The 15,143-nt window shown below is 42.7% G+C and overlaps 1 protein-coding gene across 1 annotated transcript; it reads left to right on the plus strand.

Moving 5' to 3' along the window:
* Nucleotides 1–6,830: 6,830 nt before the first annotated feature.
* TPGS2 (tubulin polyglutamylase complex subunit 2) lies at nt 6,831–14,319 on the plus strand (the record flags this gene model as incomplete). Its single annotated transcript, XM_010158503.1, has 5 exons — nt 6,831–6,918; nt 8,597–8,728; nt 10,176–10,289; nt 11,783–11,943; nt 13,985–14,319. Coding segments are annotated over 5 exons (723 nt in total), but the record flags the coding sequence as incomplete, so codon positions are not given.
* Nucleotides 14,320–15,143: the final 824 nt, after the last annotated feature.

Raw genomic sequence — 15,143 nt, forward strand, 5'->3', positions numbered from 1 at the left:
GCCGGAGTTAAACCACGACAAGAACAAACATTGTTCTGACTCAGGTCTGAAACCATTTTCCAACTGCCTTTCAACGAAAATGAAGAAGCTCTTTATTATCCATGGCCATTAAAGGTAAAGGCCTCAAGCTGGAAAATACCACTGAGCCACTCAGTTCGTTCCAGTTATTTATTTCTATTTTCAGTCTCAGCTATTCACTTCCATTTCTTACAGCCTCTCCTTCCACCTCCTCATTGGCTAACCCACCCAATCTGTTGACCAGGGCATGTCCCATTGCCAGCTCTGGAAGACTGTGAAGGACACAAGATACCTTGACTCCACTGACCTTGCTGCATCAGAGTGACCAGAAGGCTCCTGAATATTGTCCTGGTACTCTGGTGGGCAGAGATGGCAGTTTTGGTCCCCTTTTTGAATATACCTATGTTTATCAATCCCATGACCATGGGGGAATAACAGCTTTCTAGGTATCGCTCAGATCTAGGGAAAGGATTGTAGAAGCTGACTGCCCTTTGGAAAGAGGCATGGCAGAGGTTGGAGTTCAGAGAATCATCCTCTCTCTGCCCCAATCCTGGCAATGCCTTAACACACATGCTCACAGAGACTTCACTTGTTACCACTAAAGTAACTTCCCCTTTGATGACGCCTTGCCATTTCCTGTTTTTTCCTAAGTAATAGGGAAAAATCTTGCACTAGTTTTGTTAACACCTTGTCCCAATTAGTGTTACTTATCAAGAATTTATAAATCCAGGTCAGGATGTATGTGCTGTAAACCTGTGTTATTTACTGAAACTTGTACAGTAGCCAGCAACTGTGGTCAGGAAGAAATGTCCAGTTTTTCAGGTTTGTGTGAACTGATTCGTGATTTCCTCAAGCTGTTGTTGGATTAAGTGGGCTGGGAAGTCTGAGGCATCTGACTGTGAGCCAGCTCAGGTCTGGGAGCAGCAAAATGACCTTCACTCTTGCTTCTGTTGAGTGGGGAGGACTGCTTCTCATGAACATGGTATTGGTGTCATTTTCAGGTGCTGCTACTCCTCCAAATTATTGGGTTTGTTTCAAAATTGAGCTATTCTTGTAAAGCCAAACATTTGAAATGCTGTAGCCAAAGCACTTCGCTCCAGAGATGTCAAAATAAAACTTTCAGCTTCTCCCCCTCTGCAGTCAGAGTGGACCAAATTAATTGTGGAAGTAAATGGTGAAAATTAAGAAATGTTTGAGCTGGACTGCCAATGGCGCATGACTTTGCTATCTGTTTCTTTGATTTTGGTTTTAGTTGCATTGACAAACACTGAAATCTCCCTTCTCAAATTACAACTATTGTCTTTTTCCTTCTTTTCTTGAGCTTTGTGGATGAAGTCTGATACCTAATGCAATCCACGCAATTGCAGTATTTCCTGCAGTGATGATTAAATAAGTGCAAAACACTCAGCACCTCATAGGGCTCGTCAAGGATGAACTTGTACCTCACTTTTCCTCAAACTCACCCTGCTTGAATTTGAATACAAGTTTATGTGTACCCGACGTTCACTTTTATCCCTATTTTTTTTCGTACCACTAGATGGCAATACTTATGCACGTAATAAGTAATCTCATTTCTCCGTAGTTGAGATTTTAACAAGGCCATGCCACAGTCTGTATTTCTTACTCCTCTCTACATCTTCGGTTATGAAAGTACTTGCTGGGCTTTTTGTGTGTAAGTAGGGAAAGCTGGTCAAACTGTTCCCAAAATTACATTCCTTTTCCCAAAATAAACTTTCTTTTCATAAAGACTCACCAAATAAACACTCTGCTATTAAAATTTTTTCTTACTTTTTTTCTACAAGCAATTTTTCCAGTCCTATTTCAGTATTACAATGGAAAGGTATTTCTGATGAGAGAAAATCTGTGGTATTCAGAAACTCTTAAAAGAAAATCAACATTTTTAAATTAGGAATGATAAAAATTATATTCTAATAATGTTGGCAATATGTTTTTTGGTTTTGCCTCAATTTGTGTTTGTTAAATTGTTCTGTGCTCAGTTTGTGCTAGTATTTAACTAGATACTATGATGAAAGTTTTAAAATCTTAGATCAGCTTCTTGAATATCCATTCTCTGTCTTTGCAGAGAAAGATGAGCTTCACAGCAGGAGACAGTGCAGTAAGACAGAAAGAGAGCAGAAGAGATTTTGTTTCAAGGCTTTCTATATATGCAGAAAGAGCTGTTAAATCTTACACTTCAGGAAATCAAACCGGAAATCAAACCTGAATAATTTATTGGAAATCAGATCACTCCACAATCTTTTGGAAGTGTTTATGTGGGTAACATCACTTCCCCAAAACTCTGAAGCAGTTCAAAATATTTTAATAAAAGCAGATTTTTTTTTCCACCTTTCCTGATATTTAGACCTACTGAGATATCTTTTCCCCAAGAAAGTGAGACAAGCAGTAAAAGGGGAAGTGGAGACAGAGTTACCAGGTCACTGGAAGACCAATGCTAATAACTGCGTATTGTCCTGTGAACACATTCCCACTCCTAAATTAGGCTGGCAACACATGCAATTTTTAAAAGTAGGTGTTACACTGAAATATTTCTAGGAGGCACCCTGGTATCTGCAGTGACAAAGTCTGAACCACGTCTTCTTTTTGCTTCAACCAGAAGAGAAATAAGTCACTCACATCATTGTTTTGGTATTCAGAAAATAGAAAATTGCATTCTCTTGGGGGAGTTGGAGGTGCCAGAGCTCAGAACGACAGCGGACCAAGCGAAACAAAGGGGGTCCTTTCGCCTGTTCCTCTAATTGACTAGTTAGTAATGTCTGAACTGCCCCTGACTGACTGAGAGTGATCTCGCCATCCTCTTTGATCAGGTCTGTCCCAGCCCCATGCCTTTCAGGGCAGGAAATCCAAGCAAGGTGATCTCCCGGGAGTCACCCCAGATCAGATTTATAAAAGTTGCAACAGGAACATCTCAATATGCTACCTAAATCAACATCTGCATTCACTGGCAGCTAGGGCAGACCAGTCATGACACTGGGGAGACAGAAAGGTGGCTGATGATGCTCTCGGCTACTTGGAAGCCCTGGGAAGTGACATAAACACCTACCTTCTGTCCCCAGAAGTTGGATAAAACTCATTCAGTTTTTTAGAGATGTCTTGCTAGAGCTGTATGTTTTGATTGCTCTCCACTTCTTTAGGATATTTGCTTGGGAGGCATTGTTTCAACAGTGCTTCAAGTGAATTGCCAGATGTCAGTGTTTTAGCTCTGGATCCAGCACAGATCAGGTCTTGGCAGCAAAACTACCCTGATTCTAATATTCTTCTCTATACTCAATGGACTGTGCTTTCTTGGGAGGCTATTTGGGGTTATTATGGACAATAAACAAAATAAATAGACCTCACACGCCATATTGGGCACTTGGGATATTTTGTTTTATGAGCTGATGAGTGTAACCAGATGACTGGAGTGAAAACAGCTGCTTGCCAGGGCTGTGGTTAAGCCACTTCTGGCACGTTATTAGGAATATTGTATTTTATGGGGCTGGAGATCACAACTCTGGAAACTAGCAGTTGAGCAGGAGGAGTACAGAGCCTGAGAAGTCATTTTTAGTATATGACAGTAAGAGACAGCTTGTCTCGCTGACCTTGCTGTCAGAAGACCACTGTTTTGACATTATAGGGTCGTGTGTCTGACCATAATGACAGATCAATCAATCCTTTCCATCGGATGCAAGAGATGGGTATTAGTGAAGCTTTCTCTGTAACGGTCTCTTCCTAGAGACCCCAGATCTGCTCTGGTGCAGCGTTTTCCACCTATGTGTTTTGCCGCATCATTTGGAAAGCCATGCAAAAAGGACATGGTTAGGACAATCCTAAAATAAAGTGGGAAGGGCAGCCATTTGAAGAAGGATGCACATGCTGATATTTCCATCCAGAAAAGGAGGACTTAGACAAGAAGGCCTATCCAGATGTGATTTTTTTTTCCTTGTCTTAATCATCTATCTTTATTATATTGGGCTGTGCCTGGTTTATAGTAGTATTTGAGTGGATACAATGGTAGAAGTTTTGAAATTGTAGATTTTGTCATACTAATGAATCTGGTTCTCCTGCTCAGAGGAGAACACCCACTGAAGTCAAGAAAGCTGTTCGCATATGTATTTTTACTGCTGGGGTAGATTATTTAAAATTAGGGGGTTTGAATGGACTGGAATTGCTGTGTAAACATTTGTACTCTTCTGAGGCTTTGTAGCAGGTCTCATACTTTCTTCATAGTTTTAAACCTAGTCACTCTGCTTACAGCTAGAGCTTGAAATTGCAAGTGGTGAAAGTGTGGCATGAAATTATAAATATTTAGGACTGAGAAGAACCCACAGAAGAAGGTGTGTTTGTTAAAGGCATTTGAAGAACTTCAGATATGTCCATGTGGTTTAGCAATCTCCTGAAACTTACCACCAGGGCCTCAACCATCAGCAGGCTCTTATCAAAGAACAATAAATTCTTCTCAAAACAAAGTTTCTACAGTATCAGAGTCTCTGCTTTAATATCTGTTGCCTCTGAAGATTTTCCCTGCCTGGGTTAGGAAAGCACCATGCTGACAGGGCAAGTTAAGTGACCTGCCCTATTGCAAGCTGCAAAGCCATTTAACGTCTGGGACTCATCAGCAGCAGTCTGTAGGCGTACCTGCATGTGCTCCTAAGACGTGCAGGAGTGAAGGTTGTGGGTGGGCTAGAGGGTCCTGCACAGTGTATACACCACAGCTGAGGGGACAGGGACTGTAACAACTCAAAGAAAGCGACTGTGAATAAGGCTTTAACAGTCAGAAGGACTTCCCTGGTCTTAGGGGAGGGAGGGCTTGTGGACAGGAGGAGGCCAGAACTTTCCTGTGCTCCTGCCGGTCACTGATAAGCAGAGGCCAGTGTTGCAGCTGGATGCACAGCTGGCTGGTAGCTCCTGCTGGATAGATGCACTGTGGCAATATCAGGGCAGATAACTGGACATGCATGACTTGCAGACCTGAGGAAGGATCTGATGTTCCCAAGTGAAGCAGAGCTACTGGTTACCAGAATATTCTTCCTTTATTTTATGAGACTTTGAATGTTACATCTTCTAGTAGCTTTAGGGAAGTAGTCCCAGCAGAGGCACAATATTGGCAGGCTGTTAACATCTGACTCCTCTCCTTTCTCCAGAGCAATTCTGTAACTGCTCCAAAACCCACACAGGCCTCTGAGACCAGGCTGTGAATACCTACCTGAATAACATCTAGATCTATGGCAGGGCCTATCTGAGGGACAGCACTGCTGACTGGAAATGTTCCTAAAGTTTGTAATTCTATCTTTTTCTTGCTTTGAGTATCAAACTCACTACACAAAGAGCAGGCCATGTCCAACAGCATGTCTTTAAAACTGGATGAATGAAAGACAAACACTTTTTTTGAAAACACTGAAAATTCTGTCACAAGAGCACTTGAGTTACCAGATATAGTATGTTGCAAATCTCACATTATTTGTCTATCTTCCTTGTAAAATGTATCTCCTGGATTCCTGTGATCATAAACAGGTCTGAGATCAACATTTTAAAGGCAAAGTTGTGTATGTTCCTGGTTTAATGACAAAGCTTGACCCTCAAGGGTATTATTTGTGTCTTTGTTTGTGAGCATATTTAAAAGCACATGGGACTGAAAAGGGAGAATGACCACAAATAACAAGTTAGAGGGTCAGACTGCAATTGGGAAAACTTTTTCATGAGGAGGGTGGTGCAACCCTTTGAAGGGTCAATACAGAGACTGTGGAACCTGCATCACTGGAGACTCTCCTGCATTTTGGGGTCTGATTCTCTTGGAGTCTTTGAGTTTGACGATACATCAAATACGAACTCAATTCAATCTTTCTCAGTCTGTTTTTTTCTCTAAAACAATGACAGACAAAACAACAAATGATGCTTGTCTTCTTAAAACCTTAAAACTGACAGGCTTCTGCACTGTTTCATTTTGTGTTCTTGACACATCAACAGGGACAGAGGATCACTGGTCTGCAGCCCATCCTGTCACCAGTGGTGCCTGCAACTGCCTATAGCTCTTTGGGCTTCTTGTTCTTCCTCATATTTGTTGCCTAGCTGAAGAGTCTGAGTTAAGAAAGGCACCTTCTACAACCAAGATAGGAGCAGGGTCCTGGTTCTTAGAAGAGCTCTCACCAGCTTACTGGAGTTGCTTCTTTCACTGTTGGCTCCGAAGGAAGCAGGCTTAGGAGCCCCAGTCAAGCACGGAAGTTTAGTGGGTTGAAGCCAGACCAGCAGGTCTGTGAGACTGACTCTGTATTTGCACACCACACATACTGTGTGTTAAGTGAAACATCAAACCTGCTCGAGTATGTGCAACTACCAAGTCAATGCTTCTCTCACCTGGTGCAACTGAAATTCCCCAGAAGAAGGAAGACCTTGTGCTAGTATTATACATTCTGTAGTGGAACCGGTAGGTTTAGTCTGATTTCACTTGAAACAAAACTCTTATAAGTCGTATATTTGAAAAGCCCATTTTTCTTATATATGTGATCTTGGAGTGGCTGTTCGTGTCAAAAGGATGACATGTCATCTCAGTTGGGGAACAGTCTTGTAATAATCTTGTGGTGACTGACTGCTCATTGTGAACTTTTCCCAAGTCATCTTTGTTAATACAGTAGCACAGACACAAAAATACGCTATTTTCTCTCAAGGTTTTAGAATGAGATATTTGAGCTGACTTGAGTCATCTCGAAGTTGAGCAAATCATTTGGTGGCAATTATTTCTGTACCAATATTCAGTTGTTCTTTGGGTTTGAGGCACATTCTACATTTTCCTATAAAACTTTGATTGTGATTTGCAGAAAAACTCCTGCATATTGCCAGAGGATTTAAAGAACTTCTATCTGATGACCGATGGCTTCCAGATGACCTGGAGTGTGAAGACTGATGGTGAGTCCATGTATTCCTCTCTTGATACCTCTCTTTCATCGCACCCACTCCTTCCTTTGCAGAATCTCTTTAATTTCTAACGTACTTTCTGCAGTCAGCATCCTGCATTAGTCTGAGGAAAAGCACATGCATGAGGGATTTTGAATGAAAAATTAGCACCATTCCTTAACTTTCAAAAAAAATGAAAGTTTGTTTCTGCTAGGCAGTTTGATCAGTGGCTGCAGAAAACTGACCTCTGAATTAATGAGGGTGCAGTTCTGCATGGGATCCTAGACTATTTTAAGATGTCCTGGTGAGGAGAAGATAAGTTAGTGGATCAGAGGTCCCTTCCTGATATAACAGGGCAAATTCTATTGCTGTATGTGCTGGACTTCCACAGAAGAGGTGTGTACCCTGAACCCTGGCTAGAAACCAAACACGTCTTCATGACATAAATACCATAAATACACTGGCCATCTTTAGCTATGTAGTTTAAATCTCATACCTAGAGTCCCTCTGTAGTTCATGAAGAAAGAAGCAGCTCTAGCATATTATCCTGTCATGAAGCAGAAGGGTTACCCTCTGATAATGCCTCTTTCTCATTAAAATGTGAATGTATGTGCTGGAGCCTGATTCTGCTTTCCACCAGCTAAAGTCCATTCAGTGGAGTTATTTCTGGAGTCAGTGGTGCAAGTGAGACCAGGACCGAGCGTTGTTGTCCAGCTTTGTTCAACAAGAATCGGGCAGTTCATTCATTATGTGCTGGACCCCTTCAACTGCTCTCCTGGCTCTCATTGCCTTCAAGTGAAGTTGTCAAGTCGTGCTATGGACACTGCTCACTTCTGGAGATGGTGTCAAATACAGGGTTTTCCTCAGGAAGTGGAATTTCATTTCAGAGACAGTTGACACAGTGCAGGGCTCTAGCACCTGCACTGAGTCCCATCATGTTTCAAGTGGGATTTAGTGTGTTGTGATCTCTGAAGAATCTCACTTTCAGGGCACACAAGTGCACAGACACCAGGGCAGCTCACACAACTGTCTTCTTTGAGCAAGCATCCAGTAGTGCCTTCTGAAGCCCTTCACATGGGCATGTGACTGAACAGGGTGCGTGTTGACCTGGTGTCTGGTAACAGTACTCTCCTCAGAAGGAGAGACATGTAACAAGTTCTCAAGCCTTCGTTCAGGAACACCCACATGTCGACACACTGAAAAAATCCTGTGCTGGAGTAGGAACCAAGAGGATGCACTCTGAGCAGATACACTCTGAGCTGCCAAATAAGCTGTGAATGGGTGGGGTGGTTTCTGGTAGGAAGGACAGCAGCAAGGAAGAGTTTTGAGGAGGTGACTGTAGCTAACCATGATTTTTAATAGCCAGTTTCACAGGACTGGTCAAACAGCTGTAGCACAGGCTTAGCCAATAGTGTAATTCTTATACATGAACAGCTCTGAGATGGTGTTACATCACCTGTAACTGTGATTTTGTTTTTGAAAAAGCCTGATTTTTGCTCCTGTGGAGCCTGACTTGGTGTGCTGGTTTTAGTTAAACCACAATACTTGGTTAAGTGTCCAGACCTCTGGGTATACCCATTACTTCTCCCTCTCTGTGTTTTAGAAGAGGTTGAGTTGATGTTTGGAGGCAAAGAAATACCTCTTACGTTTTGCTGACTCTGGATGTAATTAATGACCAGTCTTATTGCAGATACACCGATGCCCCTGGGCTCCATGGTGATTAATAGTGTCTCAAAGCTATGTCGGCTTGGGGGTTCCTCTATGTACACTCTGCCCAATGCACCAACTCTGGCTGACCTGGAAGATGACACAGATGAGGAAGGTAAGTTCTTCTTAACAGGCTAGAAAATGTGCTCTGTCTCATCCTTTTGTTGTTACAGTAACCTTAGGATATAGCATATGGATGTAGCAACAGAATAGGTCCCTCCAAGTAGATGGGGTTTTCTTTGTCTCCTGGGCTGGATCTACTATACGTCCTATTAGTCCCCTACAGCCTTTACATGTAGATCCCTATGCTTTACCCCTCATGGGGGTTATGCTGCCAGTCACTACTATTATTTGCATCATCTTTCCACAGCCTGGCAGCCCTCCTGTTCTGCCTTTTCCCTATTTAAATTTTTAACTGACTGCCTAAAAATGCTGGGCATCCTGCAGTTTGGAGAGAAAAAGAAGAAAAAAAGCCCACTCCTTTTCTCAGAGCTCTTACAGTCTAACAAGACTGGAAAAATTAAGAAGACAAGAACAGAGCCAGGTATCATGCTGACTCCTTAAAGAATTGCTATTTGATTTCAGTCGTATCTCTGAATATCTATACCTCTTGTAGCTTCTAAATGTGGCTGAAAGTCTCTTTTTTGCACATTCCAGCTTGGCTGCAGTCCTGATCTTCTAGTTATTGTAATGAAGTGGGACAAATTCTGCTTCCATTTAGCCACTCAAACATCCATTGATGGACTTATAAGGTACACTGAAAAAAAGTTACATCCCCACAAGAGGTCTCATCCTGACTTTCATGGAAAATTCTTCTGAAGGTTATATCTCCCTTCTTACCCAGCAGCTTTAGAATTTAAAAAAGATATTCTGTAAGAACCTACAGCTACACAGAATGGTCCTGTAGAAAGGCTCTGTGGTGTTTGTGGGTCACAGTTGAATATGAGTCAGATCATGTGGCTGTTGAGAAGGATGCTGATGTCATACTAAAACGCATGAAGAAATGTATATGTCTCCAAGTTCATCAAAGCCTTCTGTCAAGAGAAAAAGAATAAGCTGTTCTTACTCTCTTCCCTAGAAAAAAAGTAGGGCAAAAAAGAGGTGGTGGATAGAACAGCAGAAGTGTGCTTCAGTTGCAGCAAGAAAGATTCAGGATCCACATGAGGAAAACTTCTAAGTCATAATGATGGATTTTGGTTGACTGCCTGGAGATTGTGGCATCTCCAACGCTGGAGGACCTGAAGAAAAGATTAGACAAACACTTCTTGGGAGTGACATCTGTAAAGCTGATCTTGCTTTATGTCAGGGAAGTACTAGAGGGCAGTCTGTTGTCTTTTTTCAGCCATCAGATTTTGACTCTGGTTTGTTTTCCTAACGGAGATTAAAATTTATCTCACTTTTTCTTTTTTTCTTTTAAACAGAGAATCCTTTCCAAGAAGTACAACAGTTTGATTTAGTTCTTTCCTCAGCTGATTTATTAATAAATATCAAATAGGTTGACTCTTTGCAGCTGAGTCACAGTCAGTTTTCCAAACATGTTTCATACTTATTTCTGTTTTCAGGTAACGGAGACAAACCAGAGAAGCCACACTTTGATTCTCGTAGTCTTATCTTTGAATTAGACCCGTGCAATGGGAATGGGAAAGTTTGTCTTGTTTATAAGCACGCTAAACCAGGTAAGACTGAAAAGAGCAAAGCTAGCCATCACTTGTTTTGGATTGTATCTGGAGGCCACATGTGTAGGATCATCTTACATTTCTGATCTTCGCCATTTGTAGATGAGCATTTACTGGGATGCCCTGTCTGCACTGAAGTCAGGGGCTAAACCTTACAGACACTTAAGTAGAGCTAGTATTTTCCCTCTTTTTGATGTTTGAGTCTGAGTTATAACTTACGATTTCTGCATACATAGCATACTTGGATACTTAAACTGGAGGGCCGTCACATATGACCTACTGACAATCATGTTGAAATGATGCAGAGTGTTAGAGCTCAGCCACTGACATATCTCTGGTGATGTGCGCATCTCAGAACAATTCCCTTACACTTTGATGAGAAGGGCTGTAACTCTTCTCTTAGCTCGTTGAGATAGACTTAGCCTGGTTCTACCTTGTCCATGGATGCAGAATCTCCAGATGCTAACTAGGTCAAAATTTGGCAGGAAAGGTTGAACAGAAGAGGGAAAGCTGTGAGCTGAGCTGTTTCTTCCAGCAGATACACAAAAAGCTGTTATCAGTCAGCTATTAGTGAAACACCCAAGTCACTTGAAAAGTAGTCATCTGACACAGTGCACAGGTCACTAGGTGCATGTGTATACGTGTATATTCGCGGTGTGGGGGTGTGCAATTGTGATATACCTGTTCTTAAGAAAACCCTTCAGTTGTTATCTTCTGTCTGTAATTGGGTGTGACTACTACTGCCAAGGCAGAAACTTCCTACCTGTGCTCTTGCCTTCCAGTATTAGCAATTTCAGCGCATGCAGTGCATAACCTGGGCAAGGGGAGGGAGTACTGTTTGCAGGTGTTGATATCAGCACAGGGGGCAGCATGTTTAATTGACAGTGTTCAGCATCTGAATTTCCCAAGTAAAATAACTTCTTTCTGTGCTGGTAATCTGATAGTGATTTCTTCAAGGGATGTCATCACCAGAGAAATATTTGATCTCTGTGGAAAGATTTTGCAAAATGTGTTTTTGTTGGCAGCACACATACCCCACAACTTCCAGACTCTGGACTCTATTCAGTAATACAGATGACTGACAATTGAGTTAGTTGCTTTTTGCTTTGTGGGGCAGATAAATGTTTGCCATAATTGTACTTTGAACTGACACTACAAAGTTACTGATGTCCAAGAATGTACCATGTAGCGCATCAGTCCCAGGTTTGGAAGGAATAGCGTTGCATCCATTTTACACTGGGGAAAGTGAGTATAATGGCTATTGCACGAGTATTTTTATTAAGGCTGGGAGCAGAACCAAGTCCTTTTCAGTCCCTTTGCTCTAACCATTCAACCATATTGCCTCTGGGTAATCGTCTATGTTAGTCCAGGTTGCTGTGTTTTAGAAGCTGCAGCCTTTCTCATAAGTATGTTGCATCTCCCACCTGACAATGGCCAGGGGTTGATCTTATCACTGCAAAACAACAGCGTAGTTTGTGTTTGTTTTGTTCTAGTTGTCTCCCCAGACACAGAGATATGGTTTCTGGACAGAGCTCTGTATTGGCACTTCCTCACCAAAACCTTCACAGCCTACTACCGCCTGCTCATTACCCACCTGGGTCTCCCACAGTGGCAGTACGCCTTCACCAGCTATGGGGTCAGCCCCCAGGCCAAGGTAGGACAGCGAGATCCAGCTCACCAGGATTTTGCATAAGTGTAGACTGGAAAAATATCTTCCGACCTTTTGACAAGTAGTCTGTAGGCTCAGGTAGTCCTCCCTAGTGAGCCATGGGGCAGCCATGAGCCTTTCCCCTATAGCATGTTAACAGTCATTTATTTACATTAGGGAAATCACTAACATTGTGTTAACTCTGCTTTTCTCACCTGCGTTGGGCTTTACCTTTGACCCCTGAAAGCAGGTAGTAGAACCCCAATTGTTTCTTTGCTTTCTTAACTCTGAAGCCAACCTCCATTTCCATGACTGCTGGCAAGTGAGAAGATGTGAAGCCATTCAGCCCCACAGCAGTGGGGCTGAGTTTTCTGGGCACAGCACCAAACACCAGCCTACTGCTCTCAGGGTGGAGAGGAAGTCCAGATACACCTTAGACAGAAGTGCAGAGGAAGACTATAAGCTTGACTCTTGCCAAGAATATTAATTCCTTTGCATCCTCCATTTTCATGAAGAGATGCCTTGATAAAAATGGTGACTAAAAGGGGCAATTTAAATGCCAGCAGTCCTGGAAGTAGTTATAGGAGAGCTCCAGATACAGACTTGTGATGATTCCAACACATCATCATCTTCATCATTATTATTATTATTGTTGTTACTATTATTATTATTATTATTGATATTATTAAAAATGCTGTTCTGCTCTGTCAGAGCCCTGCAGAGGCTCCTGCTGTTCCTCTGTGCCTGGTCGGGCCTTCAGCCCTAAACCCACTTCCACCTTGTGAGAGGCCCGTAAATGGATCTGACAGTGCTACTGAACACAGCACATAAGCCCCTGAAATGCCTGTTCATGTTGGCAAGGCCTGGCAGGTCTTGGCGAGTGTCCTGCGCTTCACCCAGACATGACAGCTGTCTTACCAGCGTGACGTTCCTTGGTCCTGTCTCAGCCCTGTGCGTACTTCAGGACTGCTCACTAAAATCGCTGCTGACCTCCTCTCTATCAGTGGTTATAGAATTTGGCTTTTTGTATTTCTGGTCTCTTCCCTGTTACACTGTGCTCCACTTTATCAAGCAAGTCCATGTATATGGTACTCTAGCATATGCCTGTCCTCTGCCTTTCTGTAACTTTCCTGCTAGAATATTTTATTATGTTCAGTGTATTCACAGACCTTAGTGAAATCATTCATGTATTCCCTAATCATTTGCAGCCTCTGTTAGTTAAAATCCTCCTAGTATGTTAACCATTATCATTTTTAAAGGTCTTCAGCAGTGGCATATTAAAGCCCTTTTCCATTAAGCAGTACATTAATAGATTGCCATGTACATTTTGGTATTGATCTTCTGTTTATCTTGTACAACACTTTGCTGAGGGTGGTTTCAGAGGAATTTGTAATACCATAACCCCTACGGTTTTATTTCCTGACATTCTCAATGGAAAACTGTTAAGAAAAGAACTAAGAGGAGAGAACTGCAGGGCATAACATTGTGGTGGCATCTGGGAACAAAAAAAAAAAAAAATTGTGGTCACTTCTAGGTGTAAAATCAGCCTGAAAAGAAACAAACACAAAATCTGTTGTGCAAAAAGTTAAAAAAATTGCATTATTATATGTGCGAAGAGGAGGAGGGAGGCTGTATTTTGAGAACTTCAACTAGTTTGGTTCCAATTTGTAGCACTTTTAAATTCAAAGCTTTTAAAATACTTTCTGCTTCTCTTAATCTAAATAAATATGGTTTAGTTTCATCCCCTGCCTTTGCTTCTCCTCCTGTGACTTACATCAGGAGTTGCTCCTGGTAGGAGTGACACTGCAGGAAAGTGTTAGACTTTTATCTGGTACTCCTCTCCCTGTCTGGAATGTGGGGTAGTTCCAGGGCTGTAGCTGTGCCTTGTGTATCCTTATCACAAGGCACTCTGCACAGTCCTGAAAACTGCAAACTGTTAAGAGTTGTATGATTAAAATCCAGTCTCAGGAGTGAGGGGGAACAGGGTGGAAATGTCTAATTGCAGTTTGATTTTAACCTCTTCCTTCCCCACCATTCTGCCTTTCAGCAATGGTTTAACATGTATAAACCCATAACCATCAACACAGCTCTCCTCTCTGAAGAAGCTGATTCTTTTGTGAACAAGCTGGACCCCAGTAAGGTATTTAAAGGCAAGAACAAAACTCCAGTGATCAAAAAGAAACCACCCTCCCAGCCAGCAGGCTCCCAAAAGAGCCACACAGGTATGACCTCCTCCAAGACATCGTCACCAGCCGGGAATTCTTCAAGGAAGTGAGACCCCCAGGTCTGACCCTGGACAGCATTTGCAACAAGCTTTGATGTTCTGTGATGCAGAGTCTCTGGTTCAGACTGAGTTCCTTGTGCATGGACAGATGTGCCCATGGAAGACACATTGCGACATTTGCATGAAGTGTAGCCACGATGTGCTTTGACATGGGAGGGATGTAGATCCTGCAGACGCTGAGAAAAAAGCTTGAGACATTGACTTTATTCCCTTCTGCTGCTTGAAGCATGTACTTCTCAGAGGGCATGAAGAAGCCCTTGATGTCACTGCTTCATAGGGAAGCCGTTATTCCTGTGCAACTACAGCGGTGAAATGAAAGCGGATGTAAGTTACTGTTACTTTAGTAGACCCATGCTGAAATACAGTGTATGAAGATATTTCTGCCATCTCCTTTGAAAGGAACCTGTCCTGACCTTGCATGCTGTGGGAGCAGGCTGGAACCCACTGAACAAAGAAATATCTCCTGCTTCAGAGAGAAGCAAACTCCCCACTTCCCTGTGCTCCTTCCGACTTCTGCTCAAAGATTCATGGTACAAAGGGACCTGGGGCTTCCGTGTCTCTTCATTGGCCTAGCTGCTTGCTCTACAGCCCAGACCACTACAGCCCAGACCACAAAGCCCTTGCCTTTGTGCCGTATGTTTTCAGGTAGTGATGTCTGTGTGATGTGCTTCCCAATAAGCCCGAAGGCAACCAGAAGCTGCAAGATCCCTCACTGCCTCTGCTTTTCTCCTCTTATGGGAGCTGCTGAGCCAGGGCAGCTGCAGCTGGGTCAGTGATGTTAAAGAGTCCTATGAGCCAAGAAGACCCCTTGGCTTGTCACACATTCATTTTCAAACTTGGCAAATCAGCCTTTGTCACCTTTCAGTCAGGCAGGATCTGACAAGGGGCCACTGAGATCCTACAGCCTTAGAAGCACCTGATG

Source organism: Eurypyga helias, unplaced genomic scaffold (genome assembly GCF_000690775.1).
Source record: "Eurypyga helias isolate BGI_N326 unplaced genomic scaffold, ASM69077v1 scaffold30389, whole genome shotgun sequence".
Taxonomy (NCBI): domain Eukaryota; kingdom Metazoa; phylum Chordata; class Aves; order Eurypygiformes; family Eurypygidae; genus Eurypyga; species Eurypyga helias.